This window comes from Sciurus carolinensis, chromosome X, assembly GCF_902686445.1.
Source record: "Sciurus carolinensis chromosome X, mSciCar1.2, whole genome shotgun sequence".
In the NCBI taxonomy this organism is placed as follows: domain Eukaryota; kingdom Metazoa; phylum Chordata; class Mammalia; order Rodentia; family Sciuridae; genus Sciurus; species Sciurus carolinensis.
This window is the reverse complement of record NC_062232.1, coordinates 55,910,157-55,936,321: the sequence shown is the minus strand read 5'-3', so window position 1 is coordinate 55,936,321 and position 26,165 is coordinate 55,910,157. Positions and strand designations below refer to the sequence as shown.

Genomic DNA, 26,165 nt, shown 5'->3' with positions numbered 1-26,165 from the left:
TATATAAAGAGAACAAAAGATAATAGTTTTCGAGTATTTTTCACAGTGTCTCTGAAACAGTCTTTTATCCTGGGTTACCTCCAGGGTTAGATAATTTGGAGATCAGAATGTTAACATTGTAAAAATGTATCTTCAGTTTTGTTTAGGATTACTCTTGATTTTGAAAGATTAAGGTTTAGCTGGGTGTGATGGCACATGCCTATAGTCCCAGATACTTGGGAGGCTGAAATGGGAGGATCATTTGAGCTTATGAGTTTGAGATGAACCTGGGTGACATTGTGAGGCCCCATCTCAAACAAATAGATAAACATAAAGAAAGTTAAAGATTTTCTTTTCTTTGGCATGATGAATTTTTTTCCTTTTCTCCAAACTCTGATTAGATGCCCACGTGTTCTAATGAATATAAACTTGCCTTCTCATTTTAAAAACTAAACTTTTCCATGGGGGAAAAAAACATATCAGAGGCATAAGAGCTGATCCTTCCTTATCTTGCTCCTCAGCAGCTACATTTTACCTTAACTTTATCCTTAAGTAACTGCTAATGGAGCAATAGGACCATGGGTGGGATAATGTTAGAGTAATCTCTATGCATGAGCAGTGCTTAAGAATCAGAATGGGGACTTATTAAGAAGAGGATTAAGACAAGGGATGACTTAACCAAAGTAGCTAGATTTCTAAGTTCTCTCTATTGAATAATGTTGAGGTTGATGTTTTCTTCTGAAAGATCTTCCACATGAATCTTTTGAAACTAAAACTGTTTTATAATGCCAAGGTATTTACTAATGTACCCTATTTGAATTTCTTCTTCTTAGTCTATCCTTAATTCACTACTGCCCCGGGCTTCAACATCCAAAGAGGTTGATGCTAGTCTGTTGTCAGTGATTTCTTTCCCAGCCTTTGCTGTCGAGGACAGCCAGTTGGTGGAGCTCACAAAACAGGAGATAGTCACCAAGCTTCAGGTATGTCCACATTTGCCTTTCTTCTCTTTGAGACTGTGACTTTGAGGGGAAATTAGTACCTTTGGAGGCCTTGAACATGACCTGTGTCAGTGATTTTAAGGAACCTTTCATTTTTCTGAGTTGTCCTCTTCTTTAAAAAGCTTTTTAGTTTCTGTAGTTATTGCTAGTGGGAATACAGAATGGTACATCCACTTTGGAAAACAGTTTGGCAGTTTCTTACAAATTTAAACATGTATACCATGTGATCCAACAACTTCATTCCTAGATAGCTACCCTAAAGAAATGAAAATTTTTTCCTCAAACAAAAAATCTGCACACAAATGTTTTTAACAGCTTTATTGATAATTGCAAAAAAGAACTAGAAACAACCTTCAACACAAGAATAGATAAACAAATTATACTACCTCCCAGTGGAATACAACTCAACAATAAAAAGAAATAAGCTACTGATCTATATGACAATATGAATGATTCTTAAGTGCATTTTACTAAGGGAAAGAAAGAAGACTAGACCCCAAAGACTACGTGTTGTATGATTCAATTTACATGGTAAGCTAGAAAAGAAAAAATGAACAGGAAAAAAAAAACAGATTAGTGGTTGCCAGAAGTTGGAGGGAGAGGTTGTCTATAGCAATGCAGCTCTGGAATATTTTTAAAAAATTTTTAGCAATAAGGTTTTTTTTTTAATTGGTGCCTTATAATTATACATAATGGTGGATTTGTTGTTATATAATTATACATGCACATAATATAACAATATAATTTGGTCAGTGTTTAAGTCAGCTTTTTCACTGCTGTGACTAAAAGACCCTGACCAGTACAACTGTAGGGGAGGAAAAGTTTATTTGGGGGCTCATGGTTTCAGAGGTCTCAGTACATAGGCAGTTGGCTCCATTCCCTGGGGCTTCAGATGAGGCCGAATATAGTGACAGAGGAGTGTGGCAGAGGGAAGCAGATCACATGATGATCAGAAAGCAGAGAGACTCCACTTGCCAGATACAAAATATATACCCCAAAGGCATGCCCCCAATGCCCATCTCCTCCAGGCACACCCCACCCACCTTCAGTTAACACTCAGTTAATCCATCAGGAAATCAATTCACAGATAGGGTTAAGGCTCCCATAATCCAATCATTTCTCCTCTAAACCTTCTTGCCTTGTTTCACACGAGCTTTTGGGGGACACATCACATCCAAACCATAGCAGCCAATATCATACTGTTGTATTTCCCTTTTTCCTCTGTGGTCCCTTTACTCTGCTCTACTGTTCTCCCTTTGATTTTCATGAGATAACCCTCTGTCATATGTTTTCTCTGATATGTGGAAGCTACAGAGGGAAAAGAAAAAGAAAGGTGGGGGAGGATCTCTGGATTATTTTTAGGGTGATGGAATGGTTCTCTATGGTACTGTGCTAGTAGAAATATGACTCTATGTGAAACCATTAGTGTACAGGTAGGGGACCAGGGGGATCAAGGGAGAGGGCAGGGGAATGTATTGGAGAATGTTATTAATAATGTTATATGCATGTACAAATGTGCCACAATGAAACCTGCTATTCTGTATAATCAATATGCTCCAATAAAATTTTAAAAATTATTTTTAAGTAGTATTAATGCCAAAGGGGTCATAGCTTATGTGTAATGTTAAGGAACTGAGGATAGTTCATTATCAAATATCAAATGAATATTAACTATATACACAAAAACATGTTGAAGAAATGAAGGAATTATAAAATTACCACTAGGTAAACACTAAAATAATAACTGCTTCAGGAGAGACCCACTGATGGATGCTAAAATCTGTGGATGAAAGTTTAAGGAGAAAGAGAATATTTGCATAGTCTCAAAGTATCTCCCCCAAATATCTAATATCTAATATTTACAATGGAAAAATTTCAGTGAAGAAATCCAGCAGATACCACTTTAGCCAAATGATCAGAGGGAACTTCACCACTAATAGGACATGTGGACATCATATATCCCCTTATATAAAGCACTGAGAAGGGCACATAACTTGTTTGGTATCTTCCAGTAATACATAACCTCAATTGCATTATGAGAAAAAGCCAAACTAAACTAAATATGGGACATTATACAAGATAACTCATGAACACTCTTCAAAAGTATCAGGGTCATTAAAAACAAGGAAAGACTGAGGAACTGTCACAGATTTGAAGATACTAAGGACACAGTACAATTAAATGCAGTGTGGGGTTCTGAATTGGGTCCTGGAACACAAAAAAAGACCATTAGTGGAAAAACTGATGAAAGCCACTTAACTTACATACTTTGGTTAATACTATTGTACCAAAGATAATGTTTTAGTTCTGATGAATGTTCTATGGTTATGTAAGATGTTACTATAAGATCCTGGTAATTGATGGGTATATCGGGACACTGTAATGTATTGATAACATCTCAAATTTAAAAAATGTTTTTTAAAGCCTGTGGTCTCTATAAGCTCTGTGAGCTATCAGCAGGACCACATAGATTAGTAATTATGCTGTCACAGACTTACTCTAAGGTGGATATTGTTAGAAATGCTCATCTAAGAAAGAACCTATAACTTTGCCCTCAGTTGTAATCACATTGCTGAAATGAATTTCTGCTGCTGGGATGATTTCAGGTTTTTATATTTGTTTTTAGCTATCATGTCTGTATTGGTGAGAAATTGCATAGGATGGATTTTACCAAGCATGTATTTCTGTTTTATTGATGTACTTGTGTATAAGCTTCTAAATTTTTTCTCTGCGTCCCCAGGGTCGTTATGGTTGCTGTCGTTTCCTACGAGATGGATATAAAACTCCTAAAGAGGTAAGTTTCTTTTCAGCAAAATGAACACATGAAGGATCGCTGTTATCTGCAGCCTTGTTCAGAGATAATACTTATCTCATTGATGGTACTTATGTAGATCACTAAATAGGATAACAATAACTGATGTTTACTGTATTTGTTGGACTTCACTGCCACATTCTCAGTTTGGAGGCCATTCTGGTCTAAATGAAAAGAAAGAAAACTCTTGCAGTTGGTTAGTTTCAGGAAAGAATTACTGATGAATGCTAAAATCAGAGCAAAAGTTTAAGCAAAAACAAAAAATTTGCATAGTCGCAAAGTAGCTCCCCCCAAATATTTAATATCTACAAAGAGCAAAATCTTGCCATCAGTACATCTTTCTGGTCCCTTGTCTTAGTACATTTTCTGTTGCCGATAATGTAATACCACAAAATGGGTGTGTTATGTAGAAAGGTGGCTTGTTTATTTTGGCTCACAGTTCTGGAGGTATAAGTTCAAGGCTCCATATTAGTGATGGGCATCACGTGGCAAGAAACAGGGAGCATGAGCATGTCTGTGTGTCTCTTCTGGTCATTCTCTCTCTTTTATAAAGCCACCAGTATTCAGTAATGGGGGCTCCACCCTAATGATCTTATTGAATCCCAATCCCCTATCCCAGGCCTCACTTCTAAACAACATAGTTGGAATAAGTTTCTGCCCTCTTAATAACTTACAGTGCAGAATAAATTTTAACACATGGACCCTTAGGGAACACACAAACCAATTCCAGATCATAAAAACCCTTTGAAAGTTTTTTTAGTTTGTTAGTTCTAAGCAGTTCTTGATCTTGAAAAGATTAAGTTCCTTTGGTTCTAAATAGACAAATTTTTCTTGGAAATATCCATGGGGAATATTAAATACTATTAAAGGGATTTTTTGATCCTGGGGATTGAACTCAGAGATGCTTTACCACTGGGCTACATCTCCAGCCCTTATTTATTTATTTATTTATTTGTTTATTTAAGACAGAGTCTAGCTAATTTGCCTAGGTTGATCGGGAGCTTGCAATTTTCCTGCCTCCGTCTCCCAAATAACTAGGGTTACAGATATGTGTTACTACACTTGACTGCTAAATAGAATTAATGGTCAATAATGAACACTTTTATTGGTAATGCAAACATTGTTTAAGGCTTAGGTGAGCTGGTCAAGGGCCATTGTGATTTTTTAAATCAAGCTCAAACTCTTCTGATACACTTCCTCTTTTTCACTTTATTCCTTAGCATTGAAGTTGACTGTTGCTCCCAACAGTATACTAAAATTACACCCTGAAACATCATCATAAGCTTCTAAATGACTGATCCAATAGCCAATCCTTATTCTCCTTGACTTCTCCAATATTATATCACTATTACCTACTCCTTCATTTTCTTAATTCTTTTCCTATTTTAATTTTCACAACACTATAGTCTCCTGAGTCTTCTTTCTGTCTTCCTCTCACCTCACTCTGAAGATTTACCAGAATTCTATTTAGGGGCAGTTTGCTCATTTTGTATAGTACTTATTCACTAAGTTCATCTATAACTTGTAATTCATGTGTCACTTTTATGAGGATGATTCCCAAACCCTCATCTCTAGCTGCCCTGGTAAGCATTTCTATTTGAACATCCTATACTACCTCAAACAGTAAATATAAAACCAAATTAAACTTCATTGCAAGCTAAACTTACTTCATATACCCTCCTGTGATGTCCTTATTACCCCAGTTCCATCAGTTATAATCACCTCATACAGTACTAAATACTGACTGCCTTTTCTGAAACAAGCTATAAGTAGTGAAAGGCCATAAAATAATACCTCTGAACTAAAGATGTACATCTAAGCTCTGAGTGATAAAACAGACTGCTTATTGTGTTTTTACCAGGATCCCAATCGTTTGTACTATGAACCAGCTGAGCTGAAGCTGTTTGAAAACATTGAGTGTGAATGGCCATTGTTCTGGACGTATTTTATCCTTGATGGGATCTTCAGTGGAAATACTGAACAGGTAATGAGTTGAGGAAAGAGTTTTTCAGGAGACTGATCTTGTTCTATCTTGCTCTTTCAATTAATAGTTATACCAATTCTGTGCTCAATTGGAAGTCTTCCTACTAGAAAAGAGACAGAGTTGTCCCCTATAGACTAGTAACTGAGAATCATATGTTAACAAATGGGAGACCTAGATTCTATTTTTTGGCTTCAATTTTGACCATTGAATAGCTCAAATATTGTTATAGACTTCTTTAGTTCCTCTGTACATCAGAATAGTTTTTCTCTCATCATAAATTGTAAAAAAATATTTAAGAAGATGAAAATGTCAACTATCCTAACTTGATCCTTACACACTGTATATGTGAATCAAATTACTAAACTGTACCCCATAAATGTGTAGAGTTAAAATTATAGTTTTGCAGCTCTGGGGATTGAACCCAGGATTTCATGCTTGCTATGCACATGCTCCACCACTGAACTACATCCCCAGCCTTTTAAAAAGTTTTGTTTTGAGACAGAATCTCCCTAATTTGCCCAGGGCTGGTCTAAACTTGCAATCCTCCTGCCTTAGTATCCCAAGTTGCTGAGATTATAAGTGTGTGCCATCATGCCCAGCTACAATAATATTTTTTAAAAAGATATCCCTGGAGTTCTTTGAATTTCACAAATAAAGACATGTTGTAAATTCAAGGCACAATCAGTTCTGCTCGGAGATAAAAACACAAATGAACTAAAGTGGAAAATCAGAGGGAAAGGGGATGCTATGAAAGTAGAAGGATGACGAGTAGAGTAGAGGGAGGAGATCTGGAGGGGAGGAAGAAGAGGCTGGAAGCAGTATTGGGGAGTAAAATTGATTAAATTATGTTTTGTATATGTGTGAATATGCCAGAATGAAACCTATCATTCTGTATAAATGAGATGCAACAATAAAAGAAAATAATGATAGAAATTAGAGAAAAAAGAACAGAACAAAGAGGAAAATTTTAAAAACAGGAGGAGAGGGAAGAGTGGGGAAGGCACATAGCCATGTGGCCAGGGTGACCACCAGAGGGTTACAGATTATAATATGTGAAGTGGTAAAAGAAGGGTTATCTGAAATGAGATAGAAAGTAATAATAGCAGGTCTGAATGGGTATAGTTCACTGTCCTCCTGAGATGTGTTCATGTATGTTTTGTGCATTGTTAAGCAGCCGAACACATTCTCAGGAAGAAATCATGTATAAGCAAATGTGAAATGTATGTTCTGCTCATATTGTTCCCTAATCTACCCAATACATCAGAACAAATTTGTGTTTTCAAAACAAGTATTAGAGCAGAAATGATTGCACATTTTTCTATCATAAATTATAGGGATTTTTACTTTGTTTTTCAGGACCTGGGATCAAACCCAGGGCCTTATGCATTCTAGGCAAGTGCTCTATCACTGAGCTACATCCCCAGCCTTTGCTTTTTTTGTTTGTTTGTTTGTGTTTGTTTTTTTACATCTTATGTATTGCTAGGCTTCAACAAATGACTAAGCGAAGGACGTAATCCTAACCATACTAAAAACCAAATTTGATGGGTGAAAATGCAGCTTTAAAATCTAACACATCCTAAATCAAGTACTACACATGGAATCAAGTAGGACTTTGGAGGCAGGCTAACTTGGGTTGAACGCTGGACTCAACCATTTCCTTGCTCTGTGATCTTCCACAAGGTCAGAACTTCTTTGAGCCTACATTTCCCTGTAAAAAGGCTTCAATCAAGACTGGGGCTGTAACAGTTGTAGAGCACTTGCCTAGCGCCTGTGAGGCACTGGGTTCTATCCTCAGCACCACATATAAATAAATCAGTAAAATAAAGGTATTGTTTCCATCTACAACTAAAAAAATTTTTTAAAGTCTTCAAGCACACATGCCTACTACAATTGCTATTAAAATTAAATGCATTGAAGTATACAAAGTCCTAACATAATATTTGATCTATAACAAGCTTTTACTGCCATTCTCCTTTCCTCTCCCTTTTACGTGGTTAAATAAGCAACTTTGCATAGTACCTTTCAGCTACCCCTTTCTCCTAGGTCCTTACAATAACTGTCTGCCTTTCTTTTCTCTGTAGGTTCAAGAGTATAGAGAGGCTCTTGAAGCAGTCCTCATCAAGGGCAAAAATGGAGTCCCACTTCTGCCAGAGCTGTATAGTGTTCCTCCTGACAGGGTAAGTTGGAAAATGCTATAATACTGATTGAAGTGGAGGCATAATTTAATAGGACTGCTTCATTTGGGTCACATACTTCCGGTTTTGATGTTCAATAAGTTTGTCTTTAGGTATAGGACAACAGAAATATGATATTCCTTTAGAAATAAATTGTTAAAGGAGTCTCAATTATGGCACTATGGTACTGGAATATAGGATGAGACCAAACTGTAATGCTGAGAATGACAGAGATCAGTAGGTAGAACTGGAGTGATGTTTTGTGTGAGCTCTCAGTTTTTGATATTCTCTGTTTTGAGACCAATAATCCAGGATTGCTTGAGTAGATCAGGTTTGGAAAATAAAGTATGTCCTGTCTTCATTTTCCCAAAATACCCAAAATGGTATACCAGTCAGGTATACCATTTTTCCTCTTTGTGAAAGAGCACTAAACATGAGAGATTTACAACCTTCCATTCTGGTTGGGATGGGAAGGATAAGCTCCTAGCAATATCAGCACTATCACCTAAGTTTGTTTGAAAATAGATGCCATGCCTTCACCACACCTACTCAATCAAAATCTGCATTTTAATTAGATCCTCAGGTGATTTGTATGAATATTACAATTTATGGAGTAAGCACTGCCCTGTACTACTGTTATAATGCTTCACTTATTAGTGGATTGCCTAAATCACTATGTAGAGTCACAATTTAGACTCAACCTTTTATGGTCTAATATCTTAAGCCCTGTATTACCTCTTATCTGGCCTCTTCATGTTTTCATTTAGGTCGATGAAGAATATCAAAATCCTCACACTGTGGACCGAGTACCCATGGGGAAGTTGCCTCATATGTGGGGCCAGTCTCTGTACATTTTAGGAAGTTTGATGGCAGAGGTAAGGGGAAACTTTAAGCTACCATGCCTTTTTCTGCCTTGATCACCTTAATAATCAGATTTGTGAGTGGTTCATTCAATCTGAAGGATGTCTTGCCTTTTGTACTTTGCCTTAATTATAACTTTTCCTCCAAGTCCTCAGAGTAGGAAGCATGGTCAGCCCTTGATGAAAATCTCATACTTCCTGGCAACCATTTTCCTCAGTCTATGCAGGGCTCCCTACTTTGGCATTGTACTTGGGGATACTAAAGAATCCCATTCAAAATTCCTCAGTGCCTTGCCTGGTGACAAATGAAAGCAATTGCCCTTAGATAGTAATTACTGATAATGGATTAAGTGCTAATCTTTCCAAGTAACATAATGTTTCATTCTTTAATTGAATTAACTAATCCTTTTAGACATCCTGACAACTGGGTAAGAACACTATGGACTTTTTGTTTGGTTGTTTTGGGTTTTCTGTTTGTTTTTTGGTCAGGTACTCACAAAATGTTCCTCAAATCAAATTCTGTTGAGACAGCCCTTAATGAAGCACTTCTACCTTTGAATCCAGCTTCTTTGTGGCATTTTGAACCAACACAAAGGGTTTTCTTTCTCCAGAGTTTTCCAGATTTACTGGTGAATCTATTTCCCCGTTGTAGGTTATTTGGATGTGATATATGAACAGGTTCCTAGAGAATCTGCTTTGGGCATTAGCTGTCCTTTCTGAGCTACATTCTTTGACCTATTTATATGTGATAATTTCTTTTCTGTAGTTGTTTTCATTTGTTTTATTTCTTCCTGTTTGATTATCTATAGTTGACATGAACCTGTATAGAGCAAATAATGGGAAGAGTGCTTTGTTTAAAGTATTCCATACCTGGTAAACTTCTCATTCAGTTAGAATAGGTTATATGTAATGAAAACAGGAGGAGATAAGTGGTATGCTTAAAAATAAAATAAGTGAGTTCATCCCATTTCATAAAGGACAGAAACTCAAGTTAAGTCAAAACATTTTTGATAGTTAGGCACAGTGGTACACAGCTGTTATCCCAGCTACTGGGGCCACTGAAGCAGGAGGATCACAAATTTGAGGCTAACCTGAGTAACTTAGTGCAACTCTCTCAAAATAAAATTTTTAAAAGGCTGGGGATGTAGGTCAGTGATATAGGTCTGAGTTTGATCCCCAAAACTGGAAAAAAAAAGATTTCCAACGAGAAGAAAGCATAGAAGACACAGTAACAAAGTGCAAAAACAGCAGGACTATTGACTTAAAACGTTCATAATAAATATTGTAGTCTGATCATCTAAATATGTGTCATCATTTGCATATCCAGAGAAAGAAGAGGAGTAACCAGAAACTCTGTTAGTTTAGTTTGTTTTTGTTTTTGTGTGTGTGTGTGGGTGTGGGGTGCTTAGGGATTGAACCCAGGTCCTTGTGTATTTATTTAGAATTTATATCCCACCTACTTCCAAGAAAAGGATTTGTGGCAGCCACTAGAAATGAACTTGAAATAAAATTAATTTTGATGTGAATTATGGGAGTTCAAACATATTCATACATGAAGTGTATTTGTTTCCTTTCTGATATTGTTTTCCCTAAAAAATTAGCATATTTGTTTTTATTTTTGAGACCTAATAATCTTTGATTTTTCTTTAGGGATTTTTAGCTCCTGGAGAAATTGATCCCCTGAATCGTAGATTTTCTACTGTACCAAAGCCAGATGTTGTGGTTCAAGGTATGTATTCCATTTCCCAACAGCAAAAACTTTTATATTCAAGATGTGGCTAGGGACAGAGAACTTTGGGCCAGTAAATTATGACTTTTTTCTTCATCTTGCATTTGTTAGATTTCAAAAAGTATATAATGATCTTGGTTCTGTTTGGTTCCAAATTTACTGTTAATCTTAATTCTAAATAAATTAATAATGTGTGATGTCAGAGGACTCAAAATATTATTTGATGCTCTTTATTTCTGGAAAGTCTTTACATAGTCACAACATTTCAGCCTCCTGGTTATCTCTGCTTGTCTGCTTCCTCTCTAACTACTTTTTCTGTGCTTTATCTGCTAGTACTCCTTTCTTTTCATGTTTTCCTCTTGGTTCCGTACTTAATCTCATACTCTTGTCTTTCTATGTATACATATACTTTGTTAATTTGCTGGGACTACCTCCCTCGTAATACGTTTGCTTCTGACCATTACCTCCTTGGAGGATACACCTAACCTTTATTTTTAGTCCTAATTAAATCAGCTTAGATCTGTGGGCGTCTATTCTATGTAAAACACTGAGCTGAGTTATAAACATATTAAAAATTCTAGTTCCAGTACCTATAAAACTTCTCAATCACTTAATTATATGCTAATTACTCCTAAATCTGTAGCAATTTTGTTTAACATATCCCTACTTGGATGTCTCCCATACTGTATAGACTCCACATGACTAAAATCAATCAGTTGCCCCTCCTTGTACAGCATCACCTATACCTTCTTTTCCTCTTATGCATCTATAAATGGCATACCATCCTCACAGTTGCACCCAGGGAATCTTGCTCAATCCAAGTTTCTCCCTCTCTCTCATTTCCTTCAATCAGTTAACAAGTTCTGGTTTTTTCCCTTCCTAAATCATTCTGAAATTCATCCAGTTTTCTATAGTACCAATAGCATGATCCTAATATAGATCATCAACATCTCCCTCTTGTATTACAGCAAAACCTTTTTAATGGGTTCCTCTAACTTAACTCTAGGCCCAGCAGAGTCTCATCAGTTTCTTCTCTCTCTTTATTAACTTCTGTAACCCAGGTATAGAAACATCAGTATAATCTTTAATGTCATTAAAATATACTCTTTTTATAGTGCTAAGGATGAAACTCAGGACCTCACACATGCTAGGCAGGTGCTCTACCAGTGAGCTATATTCAAGCCCCTGAACATACTCTTTTTTAACTTACAGCATAAATATGTTATTCCTCTGATTGCAAGTCTACAATGGGGCTTCTCACTGCCAACATTCTTAATATGACTTACAAGGCTTTTATAATCTTTTGATTTTGTCTCCTGCTTCAGTTCTCATTACTTCCACTCTGTACTCCATGTTCCTCCTATGAAGAACTTTTTGTAATTCCTAGATCTGCCTTGTTCTTTGATCCCTTGAACCTTTGCCCAAGCTGTTCTTCTGTCTGGAATAATAATTTCTCCCTTCCTTTTACCATCACATCTACCAGATTAACTCCAATTTGACCCTCCAACAGGATTCATCATTTCTGTGTGTTCTTAGCATCTAGAGGTGCCTAGCATATAAGCAAAACTAAGTAAGAATTTTCTAAATATTTATAAAACATAAAATGAATAAAAAACCCAGTTGTTTGGATTGAATATGCTCCTGGGGTCCCAAAGATTTGTTCACTTGACTTTCCTTGAGTTCCCTCTATTCCTATTCCCAACTGCATTGCCCATGCAGAACCATAAAGTTTTGTAGGATATAGTTTGGAAATCATTACCCAAGAATAATATACAAGTTCCTTAAAGTGGCATATGCTTTTTATGGCAATCGACCCCCTGTCTACCTTTCCACATTCATTTCTTTTAGTGACATAAAAATGCTGTGGCAATATTGAAATGTACCTGTTTCCCCATATACACAATCACATTCTTTGTCATTTCCATTCTTTAAATTTATTCTGGACCCTCTACCTAGAATAGCTATCCCTTTTCCAATTGCTTCTTTCTCCTGACTTACTTATTCATTCTTTCATACTCAGGCATCAACTCTTTCACAATACCTTTCCTCAAACTACTCTTCCCAACCCCAGCATAGACAGGTATCACTGCTGGGTATTCTCATAATATTTCATGCAAATCTCTATTTACCTAACAGATTATTTTACAGTCATTTCAGGTATGTGCCACTTTCTTATGCTGTTGAGTTTTTGTCAGAGGGAGAGAACACTCATCTCTATATCACTAGCACCTAGCATAGTACCTAATTCATTTAGGTACTTAGTAAATATTTTTTAATGAACAAATGTATGACCACATGTGTTTGCCTGGACTGTTATTGGCTGTTATCATTCTTCCTCTGTACATGTTCCTCTTTCATTTTTGTGTTTTCCATTTAGAAGTGATCAAGATGATGTTATGTTCAAGGGACTCTTTAATCACCATATCCTACATATCTTGGCCCAGACCTCAGCAACCTATGAGCATGAGGTTGCCAAGATAGAAAAATACACAAAGGATAATGGCAAAGGAAAGCAAAGTAGTACTTTGTTAGCCAGTTTTTTGCCCCAAAAGCTCAACAGAAAATACTGTAAAGCTGGAATTAAACAATTGGTACATTCTTTCCCCTTGTGAACCAAATGGAACACATCTATCAGTAGGGGAGCAGGAGGAAAGAGCATGTTACAAACCAGCTGGTGTCACTTCATCATTGGCCCCAGTTAGGTATATGTTCCATAGAGGGAAAGTGAAAAGAAGAATCAGGGAGCTGGCCTGGTTTCCTGCCTTGTGGATAGGCTTACTACTTCAGGGACATCAGTGTTAATGGAAAAAAAGGGAACTTTCCAGACTTGGTAGGCTCTGGGTCTAGAGAAATGTCATCCCTATCATTACTAACCCCTCCTCCCACAAATCCACAACTATAATACCTCCTGGATGTTGATGACTTAAATCTTTATCCCCAATTCACATTGCTTTCTTTCATTGTCTAGCTATAGGGAAACTCCTGTCATCAGGACATTCTTTATTACCCTCACATTTGCAACCCTGACCTTAAGTATGTTGATCCAAAAGAGTGTGGGAAATCAGTTTTTACTAAAGCTATAAAAAACCCTAATGATGAATTTTTCCCATTTGAATATAACGTGTATCATTCTCTAAGAGCACTTAGGTACTTAGCCAAAAAGCACAGTCTAATACTCTAGTCATCTTTTCCATTTCCTATTTAAATAATATTGCTAACATATCTAGGATGATATGTGCTTCACCTATTTCCTCAATAACTGTTAATTTCCTCCCCTTTCCTTTTTTTTAACCTCCAAAAGAAAGTATGTGCCATTAGAGACTTTTTATATTCCTATTGAAATAAAATTGTCTGTTGATCTCATCTTTCTTTCTGTAGTCTCCATTCTAGCAGAAACAGAAGAGATCAAGGCCATTTTGAAGGACAATGGAATTGATGTGGAGACCATTGCTGATGTGTACCCCATCAGAGTACAGCCAGCACGTATTCTCAGTCACATTTATTCCAGTCTAGGTAAGGATTTTGGCCAACCTGCCAGAACGAAAGCATCACCCAATATGGCTTGTTTCCTTGCATTTTTCCCCGTCTTGACCTTGTACTACTTTATTAAACTGGATCTGAGGAAGAATTTAAAGTATCCGAAGTCCAAGTTTCTAACTCTGTCTCTTCTGAGCAGGCTTAATAATTTTAGATATCCTTTAGTATGTAGGGCATGACTGCTTTCAGACAATATTATATCTTTATTCCAGGTGTGTATTCATTTAACCTGTTCTTCTCTTTCTTGGAACCTACATTTCTGTTTCAAGTACATGTGAATTTCATGTAGAGTTAGAGGGATACCTCAGTTTCAGAGTATGTGTCTAGTATGTCTAAGGTGTAGCACCAATAAAAAAGATATGAAAAGTTCTAAACTACCTTTGTGAAAGACTACAGAATGATCCCCAAAGATATCCAGGTCCTAATCCCTAGGACCTATGAACATTACCTTATATGGCAAAAGGAACTTTGCAGGTATAGCTAAAATAAGGAGCTTGAGATGTAAATATTATCCTGGATTATTCAATTGAACCCTAATTGTAATCACAAATGTACTTATAAGATACATACAGAGGGCTATCTGACTACAGAATTAGGAGATGTGACTACAGAAGGAAGAGGTTATTGTGATGAGACTATGATCCAAGGAATTCCCACATTCTTTAGAAGTTGGAAGAAGCAAGGAATGGTTCCTTCCCTGGAACCTCCAGAAGGAGTCAGCCCTGGTAAAACCTTGATTTTGGTTTTAGCTCCATAATACTCATTTTGAACTTTGAGATCATTTGCTTATTTATTGTGGGGCTGGGGATTGAACCTAGGACCTCCCACATGCTAAGCAAGCATTCAACCACTGAACTACATTCCCACCCCAAATATCAATGAGATTTGTAACATATATATTCCCTGGTTTGTTACTTTCTTTTTATTTTCTTACCCTTTTGTAAATCTTTAAATATCAAATACATCAATTTTATCAGATATATTTTCCACTCCTTTCAGAATTATGAATATATCTCCTAGTTTCATCTGAAATAGATAGTTTCTGGTTCTGTTCAGTTTTCATAAGTTGTAAGCTATCTAATTTACAGATGATATATACATATTGACTATAGGAAACTGGGGAATAGAGAAAAGCATAAAGGAAAGAGATAAAAACCACTTGTAATTCCACTACTCTGAGGAATTTGCTCTTTTTATTTTGGTGTACTTGCTTCCAATAAGTTTATTTGTTGGGGGGGGGATACTGGGGACTGAGCCCAGGGGTGCTTAACCACTGAGCCAAATCCTCAGCCCCTTTTATATTTTATGTAGAGACAGGGTCTCACTGTGTTGCATAGGACCTTAGTAAATTGCTGAGGCTGGTTTGAACTCACGATCCTCCTGGTTCAGCCTCCCAAGCTGTTGGGATTACAGGCATGCACCACTGCACCTGGCTCCTATATGTTTTTATAAAATAAAGCCCACTTGCTTTTAGAAAAATTGTGTCATAAAAATAGATTTTGCAGTCTCATTTTTACAATATAACAATATATTATGAACCCAGTTACATTTTGGTAAGTAGCCGCCTGTACTCCAATTTCCTACCTGTGTTAATAATTTCTTCATATTTCTGGATCTGTGGTGGATTAACATGTTTTCATAAATTAGTCATTTTTCTATTTATTTTGAAAACTGTCTATTTATATTCTTTTGGCTCTTTGTAACTACACAACTGTCAGTTTCTTCCTGATTTCTATGCATTTTATATAATACACACACACACACACACACATGCACACACACATGCACAATACATGTACATACTAGGGATGCAGAAACTGTCTTCCACATGTTTTCACTATATTTTGCTATTTTATCATTTGCCTTTTGATTTTGTATTTGCTTTTGATATATAAAAGTTTGGATTTTAAAAAAAATTTTTTTAGATGTTGATAGACCTTTATTTTATTCATTTACTTATATGTGGTGCTGAGAATCGAACCCAGTGCCTCACACATGCTAGGCAAGTGTTATACCACTGAGCCACAACCCCAGCCCAAAATTTTGGTTTTATATTGTAAATTTTTCTCCTTTTTCTTTTCTTTCTTTGCTGTTACACTTAGAAAGATAGGCATATTACTAAGTCAGCTACATTTTCACTATATTTTATCTTAGTTATGTTTTGGTTACAATTTTGCATTTAACTTTTAGTTTAGAGTTTTAACTTATCCTATAAGGTATAAAACTCTTTAAGTTTTTTGTCAAATAATTAACTGGTATTCTAGCACTATTGATTGAATAGTTCACACATACAGTATTTTTAAATGCCATGTCTTTCATTTACTCTGTGTGTATTTATATTTCTGATCTTTCATTTTGTATCTGTCAATCACTGTTTCTTCTTTCCTAGTACTTACATTTTTAAATATTTTTAAAATCTTAGAGGACTTATATTTTTAAAGATTTTTAAAGTTATCATAGCTTCAATCTCACTAGTGATTTGGAAAATGTAAGGTAAAGCAAAAATACAATATTATTTGTTGCCCATAAGTTTTACACAAGTTCACATTGGTAACATCCAGTTATAGTGACTGTGTGGCAGTATGGACATTCCCAACATTCCTGATAATGGTATAAATTAGAGGTAGATTAGAATTACCTATAAAATAGTTTAGTATACATACCTTTAATCAACAACCCCTTACTTTTAGAAATCTATCCACATGACAATCATACAAGTACTCCTTATATCACAATTTGTTTGGCATAACAATTAAAAGCAACATAATATATATGAACAAGAATGGTAGACTTATGATATATTGTACCACAGTTAAAAAATAGACTTTCAGTTTCCAGTTATAATGAAGTAACTTGTATTGGATGAATCCTCATACTAAGAATTACTACAATGGCTGAATTTTAAAAATAAAGGTGAAGAAGGCTTCAGTGAGTAATTATGAAAGCCAGGATTTGAGAAGCCAAAACCAAGGACCTCAAAGAATTAAATTTATCATTCACTGTGTAATTTCCCTTGTAGGCATAGTCTTATTCTTAAGCATTGCTTAAGTTTCGAATGAGGGCCCAAGAAACTATGCAGAGAGTTTCACTGTACAAGGGAGAAAAATTGCAAGTCCTGACCCTCTTATGTGGAAGGGGCTGTGATGAACACCCCTGGAGTTTGGGTGAAACCTTTGAGGAGAGGGCAGTACCCTCGGGTAAGGAAAAACCACAAATAGTTTAGGAGGCCTCAAACACAAAGTCTAAAGCACAATCTTCTGAATCCCTGATTAGACTAAGATGATCTGCTTGAGGTTATCTGACCACCAAAATGAAGTAAGTTGTCTGTGGAGAAAAATAATATCATCTAGAGTCCCGACAGCCCTTTATGCATTGTATTTAATGTTGAAAAAGCACAAGAAGACATGCCAGTAAACTAAGTGAATAAAATTCTTAAAACACAGTCAAAACAGACACACAGATTTCTATTCTATGTAGTATTCAAAGTTCCAGTCAGAGCAAGTAGGCAAGAAAAATAAATAAGACTTCCAAATAATCAAGGAAGAATTAAAATTATCTCCATTCATCTGTGATCTTATATGAAGAAAACTGAAAATTTCATATATACAAAAATACTGATTGAACCATAAATTCAGCAGTTATAAGACATGAAATCAACCCACAAGTTAGTTGCATGTCTATACATTAATAAACAATTCAAAAGGGAAAATAAGAGAACACTTCCATTTATAATCATATCAAAAAGAATAAAATACTTAAGAATAAACTTAACTAAGGAGGTAAAAGATGTGTGAACTGAAATGACAAGACTGTGATGAATAAAATTAAAGAATACATAAATAAATGGAAAGACATCTCATGTTCATAGATTTGAACATGTAATATTGTTAAGATATCAGTGTAACCCGAACCTATCAACAGATTGAATGTAATACCTATTAAAAGACCATGAGAAAAAGCTGGGTGTGGTCACACAAGTCTATAATCCCAGCAGTTTGGGAGCCTGAGGAAGGAGGATCCAAGTTCAAGGCCAGCATCAGCAATTCAGTGAGGCCCTAAGCAACTTAGTGAGACCCTGTCTCAAAATTCAAAAAAAAAAAATTTTAAAGGACCGTATATGTATTTTAGTGGTAAAGTGCCTCGGGGTTCAATCCCCAGTACCAAAAACCAAAGAACAAAGAAAAAAGGTCATGAGACTTTTTTTTTTCTTTGAAAGAATAGAAAAATTCATTCTAAAATTCATGTGGACAAGCAGCTTAGGAGGCTGAGGCAGGAGGATTGTGAGTTCAAAGCCAGCCTTGGCAAATTAGCAAGGCCCTAAGCAACTCAGTGAGACCCTTTCTCTAATAAAATACAAAAAAGGGCTGGGGATGTGGCTCAGTGGTTAAGTGCTCCTGGGTTCAATCCCTGGTACAAAAAAAAATTATATGGAAACTCAAGGGACCCCCCAAAATGGCCAAGACCATTTTGAAAAAGAAAAAAATTGAAGGACTCATCCTTCCTAATTTCAAAACTTACTACCATGCTACAGTAATCAAAACAATATAGTGTTAGCATACAAACAAGCACAGAACAATGAAATACAATGGAGAGCTCATAAACAAACCCTTGCCTAAATGGTCAGATTATTTTCAACAAGGGTGCCAGTGTCACTCAATGGGGAAATGACAGTCTTTTCAACAAATTGTTCTGGGAAAACTATATTCCACATGAAAAGAATTAAGTTAGATTCTTACCTAAGACTATGTACAATTAACTCAAAATGTATAGAAGACCAAATATAAGACCTAAAACTATAAAATTCTTAGAAGGAACACATGGGAAATGCTTCTTGATATTCAATTTAGCAGTGATTTCTTAGATGGATATGATACTGAAAGCACAGGCAACAAGAAAAAAATGAAGAAATCGAACTTCATCAAAATAAAACTTTTGTGCTTCCAAGGAAACCATCAACAAAGTGAAAAGGCAATCGACAAAATATGAGAAAATATTTAGAGATCATATCTGATAAGGAAATTTATGCAGAAAATTTAAGAAGAACTACAAGTCAACAACAACAACAACCAGATTAAAAAATTGGCAAAGAACTTGAATAGACATTTCTTCAAAAAAGATATGGAGATGGTCATAAGGAAATAAAAAATGCTCAACAAAACTAATCATTAGACAAATATAAATCAAAACCACAATGAGATACATACCTACTATGATGACTGTTGCTAAAAAAAAAGTGTTGTTATGGATTTAGAGAAATTAAAACCATTGTTTTACATTGATTTTGGGAATGTAAAATGGCACAGCTACTATGGAAAAGAGTATTACAGTTCCTCCAAAAAGTAAACATAGAATTACCGTATGACTCAACAATTCAACTTCTTTTTTTTTCTTTTTTGGAGGGGTATTTGGGAATTGAACCCAGAGACGCTTCACCACTGAGCTATATCCCCAGCTGTTTTATTTTGTTTCATTTTGAGACAGGGTCTCGCTAAATTTCTTAGTGCCTTGCTAAATTACTGAGGTTGGCCTTGAGTTTGCAATCCTCCTGCCTCAGCCTCATGAGTCACTGGGATTACAGGCATGTGCCACCACACTCATGAGTCACTGGGATTACAGGCATGTGCCACCACACTCAGCAGCTAGTATGTACTCAAAATAAATGAAAGCAGGAATTTGAACAGGTATTTTCTACGCCAACATATAGCATTGTTTACAATAGCCAAAAGGGGGGCACAACCCAAACATCCATCAGTAGATGGATAGATAAACAAAATATAGTATATACACTGGATGAAATATTATTGAGCCTTAAAAGGAAATTCTGACATGTGCTATAACATAGGTGAACCTTGAAGACATTATGCTAAGTGAAATCAGCCAATTACAAATGGACAGATATTGAATAATTTTAATTATACAAGGTACCTAGAATATTCAAATTCATAAACACAAGGTAGAATGGTGGTTCTCAAGCTGGGAGGAGGAGGACATGAGAAGTTACTATTTAATGGGTCAGAAATTCAGATTGGGAAGATAAAAAGTTCTGGAGATGGAAGGTGGATGAGTTCACAATCCTGTTAATGTATTTAAAGCCACTAATTGTACACTTAAATATTAAAATAGGTTTGGTGCAGTGGTACATGCCTATAATCCCATCTACATGGGAGGTTGAGGCAGAAAGATTGCAAGTTTGAAGCCAGTGTTAGCAACTTAGTAAGACCCTGTCTCAAAATAAAGATAAAAAAAGACTGGGGATGTAGCTCATGGGTAGAAAGCCCCTGGGTTTGATCCCCAGTTGCACAAAAAAATTATTAAAATGATAAATTTTATTCTATGTATACTTTAATAAAAAAGAAAAAAACAAAAAGGAAGGAGAAGTGAATAAATCTAGTTGGGAAACCACATTCAAGTAAATTGTGTGATTTACTAAGCAGGCCCTGAAATGTGACCAAGGCGTTGACAGTTCTGTGGTTCTGGCCTCCAAAGAATAAATGAACTCTAAAAATGTAGCTTATTTTTTAAGTATAGTACTTAGGAAAAAGTAAGGGAAAACATCAAATACTCAAAAATATGCTTAAAAAATAAAAAGTATTAAAAGTGTTGTCAGTACTGACATGAAAATATACTCACTGAGTATTTTGGGGGGAAAATTTAAGAGTAATATGTATAGTATTATCCTGTGGTATACAGGAAATATGTGTGAAAATTTTAATAATTTCCTCATTGTAAAAGGTATTGATTTAATGATGGCCTTTTGGAAGATGAAAGAAACTTGAGTACATTTAACATAAACATCAATTATAAGATTGATTCCAATTTCAGAATGCTCAATTGAAGAAGGAAAACATCTTCAACTCAACATATATATGTTAAAAAAGACTTGCTGCTTTAATTAATGCACTGAAAATATCTTGACCTTTTCTTAATTTTGTGTCAGGATGCAACAGTAGAATGAAACTCAGTGGACGACCTTATAGATTCATGGGAGTACTTGGAACTTCAAAACTCTATGACATTCGGAAAACTATCTTTACTTTCACTCCCCAGGTGGGTGAAATAACTGGTAACCTGCACTGAATTAAGAGAGAAACATTGCAGAAATAAAGTATTTATAGGAATTGGGATAAATATCAAAGAGTTCCATGAGGCCTTGCACATATTAAGTTGCTCAATAAATATTTGTTGAGTTGAACTGAATCAAACTTGCTCCACAGTTATGACAAGTGATTCAAGTGATTGTGACTACCAAGAGTAGTCCTTGGTTTTGCAGGATTTAAAAATGTTACTTACAAAGTTCCCCTTATTTTTAAAAGTTAGAATAAGGTTGTAGTATTTGTCCTTTATAAATAAAGTGCAATCTTTTTTATTCAGCTACTAAATTAATGTGTTTCCGTTATTTGGGGAAGGGTCCTTTTTATGTGCATGGAAATCTTAATCTGCTAAACAAAAATGCCAGGATTGTTGAGCTGTGAGTACACATATTGGTGGCATGATGTTTATTAACTACATCAAAATAGCAAGCCCTACATATGTGTCTGGGGAGGAGAAACTTCCGGAAAGTGTAAACTCCCCATTTTTCATCTTACTTATGAAATAGTACAGCTAAGATACATACACACCCAAAAGTAGTGGATCCTAGACTGTTTCTGACTTTGCAATTTGCTAGCTATATGACTTTACCATTCCACATATTGCTTCTGGGCTTTATTTTGCATTTATTAAAAGAAGAAAAGTACTCATCAGGTGGTTATAGGTTTGAATAAAATTATATACTTGAAAAGACTTTCTAAACGGGAACACTAAAAATGTCAGAAATTTGTTGTATGTGCTGTTTGACCACCACATACTTTGGGACTTATTACACATTAAATTTGGGAATATCATTACTTCTACGATATCTTGTACAGCCTTCAGAGTATGTATTTTTAAAATATTATTTGATAATTATGATAACAATTTGTTCTGAAGTATTATTTTTTTTCTCAGTTTATAGACCAGCAACAGTTCTACCTGGCTCTGGACAATAAGATGATAGTGGAAATGCTCAGAACAGATCTCTCCTACCTCTGTAGCCGCTGGAGGATGACAGGCCAGCCCACCATCACCTTCCCCATCTCACACAGCATGCTTGGTAAGGACTCGAAGAGTCAAGGAATGACTATTTTTTAAAATATGACAGATGTTTAGTCCTTCAACATCCCAGATGTAGTGTAGAGCTAGCTACTTATGACTCATTCTTCCTCTTTTGTTTTCTAAGCACTGGGGACACATAGGGTGGATAAGTCATATCAGGTCTCTGCTTTCCTAAAACATATGTTTTAGAAAGCTAAGACACAATAAATGTGAAACAAATACACAAGAATATTTCAAATGGTTTGAGAGCCACAATTTTTAAAAAATGTAGCAGAGAATACCTTGGTTGGGGGCTACTTTAGTTAATTTATTTCTAAGTCAATTTATAAAAACTATATTCATGCAGTTCTTTTTTAAATGTTTAGATTTGTGCAGTATAGTTATACATGATATTAGGGTTCATATTGACATAATCATACATGTATGGAATATAATTGCTCAACTTCAGTCCACAATACTTTCTCTTCCCCTCCTCTTCTCCTTGCCCCTGTTTCCTCTCCTCTATTCTACTGGTCTTCCTTCTATTTATTTATAGTTTTTAAAATTAGTGCCTTATAGATATAGATTCTTTTTAGAGATAGAAATACTAGTTGGTGTGGTGGGGTACACCTGTAATCCCAGTAACTTGAGAGACTGAGGTAGGAGGATTTCAAGTTCAAAGCCAGCCTTGGAGACTTAGTAAGACCCTGCCTCAAAATTAAAATAAAAAGGGACTTGGGTGTAGCTCAGCAGCAGACAGCCCCTAAGTTAAATTGCGAGTTCTAAAAAAAAAAAAAAAGTAATACTACATTCTGCATCTTATTCCAGTGGATTAAGATTTTATAGATAAATTCCCAGGCTTCTCCTTCCAAAGCCTGTCTAATGGAAACAGTAAGCTTAGTGGAGAAAAAGTGAAAGGGCTTTTGGCTTATCTTTTTTTTCTTTTTTGGCTGGGTTTCCTGCCATTGCTTAGTGGAAACTGGGTGAAAGGCTTTATTGTTCTTTGAGTTCCTGGAAGACTAGAGCCAATACTGAAGCCACTGCTTTCTTTCTGGGCTTCTGTTGCTTCCAAAGGTTTGTTTATACTGCCAAAGTACATAGAGTTCCTTTTCACTAAAGAAGAATCCTTTATTATAAATCATTTAAAATCCAAGATAGACTGTTAGGGATTTTGGTCGCATCTCAAAAGTGCTTCAGAATCACAGGAGTTGAGAAAGTGGGGTAGTCTTTCTTCTTTTTCTCTTTATTTAATTAGGACAATTAATAAGTACCCATTTAATAACTACTATGTTCCCAGAACTATCTTCAGAAAGTCGAAAGTCTTAATTGGAGGGGCAAAATTAATACATAAGAATAACAGAAATCAACCATTAGTTTAGTATTTCATAGTTTAAGTTATCAGATTGTAAAAGAACATTTCTCAACTGAGGTGGGACTTAGGCAGGTTTTTTGGAATTGTTAATATAAAAATGGGAGGAGGCAAGAAGAAAGGTACTCTGAGGGGGGAAATACCATCAGTGTAGCCTGAAGGAAGGAATGAGTTTGACTGTGAGGCCAGTGAAGAGACTAAACTGAATAGAATGGATTTTTTCATACTGAAGTATAATTATAAACAAAACTAGAGAAGTACAGTAGGATCAGATTATATAAACCCTGAAAATTTGCAAAGATATTTAAACAGATTTTCTCTGAAGTCTGAAACTATCAAAAGGTTTTGAGTAGGGAGTGACATGATCAAAGTGATGTTTAAGAAATATTGGTTTGTGATAGTATACATTGTAATGAGGAGAGACTGATCTCAAGAAAGCTAATTTACATGTGAGGTGAAGGAAAGATACATTAAATTGGTGGTATTGAAAATAGAGTAGAAATGAGTGGTGGTACGTGCCTGTAGTCCCAGCTACTCAAGAGGCTGAAGCAGAAAGTTCATTTGAGCCTAGAAATTTAAGGCCAGCCTAGACAGTGTAGCGAGATCCTATTTCCAACAAATAGCTGGGCATGATGGCATGTACCTGTAATCCCAGTGACTCAAAACACTGAGGCAGGAGGATTCCAAATTTGAGGCCAACCTCAGCAACTTACCAAGAATTTGTCTCTAAATAAATTAGTACATAAATAAATAAAAGGCAATGTCACTCAGTGGTAAAGTGCCCTGGGTCCAGCCCCCTGTACCAAAAAAAAAAATGTTCCTTGGGGGTGAGAGATGAGGAAATAATAATGAAAAAAAAATGGTTGAGAAACACTACTATAGAGAAGTGAAGTAAGATCTATCAATAAGGAGGCTATGGCAAAGAAGATAAAGACAGCATTTCAAACAGAGACCAAAGACTATAAATAAATGCATTTCAGATGATAAAGAATTTAGGCTTACTACTCTACTTTTTGTGAAAACGCAAATTCTAAGTTACTCAAAGATCTACACACACACACACACACACACACACACACATAATAAACACATGAAAATATTAGAAGAAAACATGGGAGAATATTTTTGCAATCTTAGACTGAAGAAAACTGTCCTTTGCAATATACAAAAAGAAAAAATGACAAATTTAAAAACACAAAAACATAAAAAGCATCAAGGATGAGGTTGAAAGACAAATAATTAAGTGAGAGAGAGTATTTGCCATATATCTATAATACTCACAGAACATATAAAATTATTAAAAGTTGATTGAAAAAAGAAAGATAAACTACTTTAGTAGAAAAATGATCCTTGATAGGCAATTCATAAAAGAAATACAAATGGCCAGTAAATAAATACATGCTCAACTTAATGGTAATAAAATTAAAACTGTGTCTTCTTGTTTTATCTATAAGATAAACAAAGATTAAAAAGATTATTAATTCCCATTATTGTTAAAAGTATGGAAGTGCAGTCGCTTTCTGTACTGTTGGCAGAAATATAATTGGCACAATGATTTTAGTGGTAATTTGACAGTTTCCTATAACTTTTTTTAGTATTTGTTCCCTTTGTCCTACAAGTTCTACTTGTAAAAATTTAACCTAAGGAAATAATAGAATGAGTCCATAAAGATATAGGTACAATGATCTTCAGTACAGTGTTGATTGTAACTTAAAAACAGTTTAAATGTCAACTATGGAATCATTTTTAGCTTTTACAAAAGATGAATTAGAAAAAGTAGATCATAAATGATTATCTGCAGTATAATCATTTTCACATGAATTCAGATGATTATTAGCCTTCTACATATTTTTATGCTTATGCATGCACATATACGTCAAGGCTGAGGAAAGCTATCTGTTGCAAGACACAAAAAGGAAAAACTGACAAACTTAAAAACATGAAATTTTAAATCAATCTCATATAAAAAACACCAAGGATGCGGTACTTAAGATATATGAATGAGATAATATATATAAAACATTTATCATAACATTTGGCATGTAACAGTCACTGCTGCATATTTATGTTAGCATTCAGAAGTCATTAAACTCTCTGCCATCAGATACTGTACTAAGTACTTATGATGAATAAAATAATGCCTTTGAAGGACTGTCTACTGGTCACAACCCCTTACCATGTGCCCATTCTTCAGTGTTGCTTCTCAGATGAATTATTGAAATATAGGGTGATCATTTGTACCATTACCACCAGAATGTTGGTTTGAAATATTTCCCCCTATTTAAAGTTAAAACCACAAAGATTGTGTTAAAATTCTCTCCATTTCAAGATGAAGATGGAACCAGCTTGAATTCAAGTATCCTGGCAGCACTCCGAAAAATGCAGGATGGCTATTTTGGTGGGGCAAGGTAAGTGACACATATATTCCTGTGAGTGAAATGAATGGAAACTTAGGAGTTGAGTATAGTAATAGCAGACTCATGATGCCTTTCTTTGTCTTCAATAACACAATCCATCATATTCAGAGGAGCTAGAATTTGATTGAATTAATCTAGGAATGTTTGGAAGATTTTCATACCCTGTTGTTTTCCTATATCTTAGGGGTCCAGAA

At 35.4% G+C, this 26,165-nt stretch overlaps 1 protein-coding gene across 3 annotated transcripts in view; it reads left to right on the top strand.

The window, feature by feature from the left end:
- Positions 1–26,165, top strand: part of Phka1 (phosphorylase kinase regulatory subunit alpha 1) — a 108,491-nt gene that overhangs the window by 36,253 nt on the left and 46,073 nt on the right. For all 3 annotated transcript variants that reach the window (XM_047535520.1, XM_047535519.1, XM_047535516.1), the window contains exons 8-17: positions 813–959; positions 3,718–3,771; positions 5,651–5,773; positions 7,855–7,950; positions 8,715–8,822; positions 10,458–10,536; positions 13,915–14,049; positions 21,011–21,120; positions 22,060–22,204; positions 25,884–25,962. In XM_047535520.1, coding sequence (XP_047391476.1) covers positions 813–959; positions 3,718–3,771; positions 5,651–5,773; positions 7,855–7,950; positions 8,715–8,822; positions 10,458–10,536; positions 13,915–14,049; positions 21,011–21,120; positions 22,060–22,204; positions 25,884–25,962 — 1,076 coding nt within the window. The remainder of the gene's footprint in view (positions 1–812; positions 960–3,717; positions 3,772–5,650; positions 5,774–7,854; positions 7,951–8,714; positions 8,823–10,457; positions 10,537–13,914; positions 14,050–21,010; positions 21,121–22,059; positions 22,205–25,883; positions 25,963–26,165) is intronic.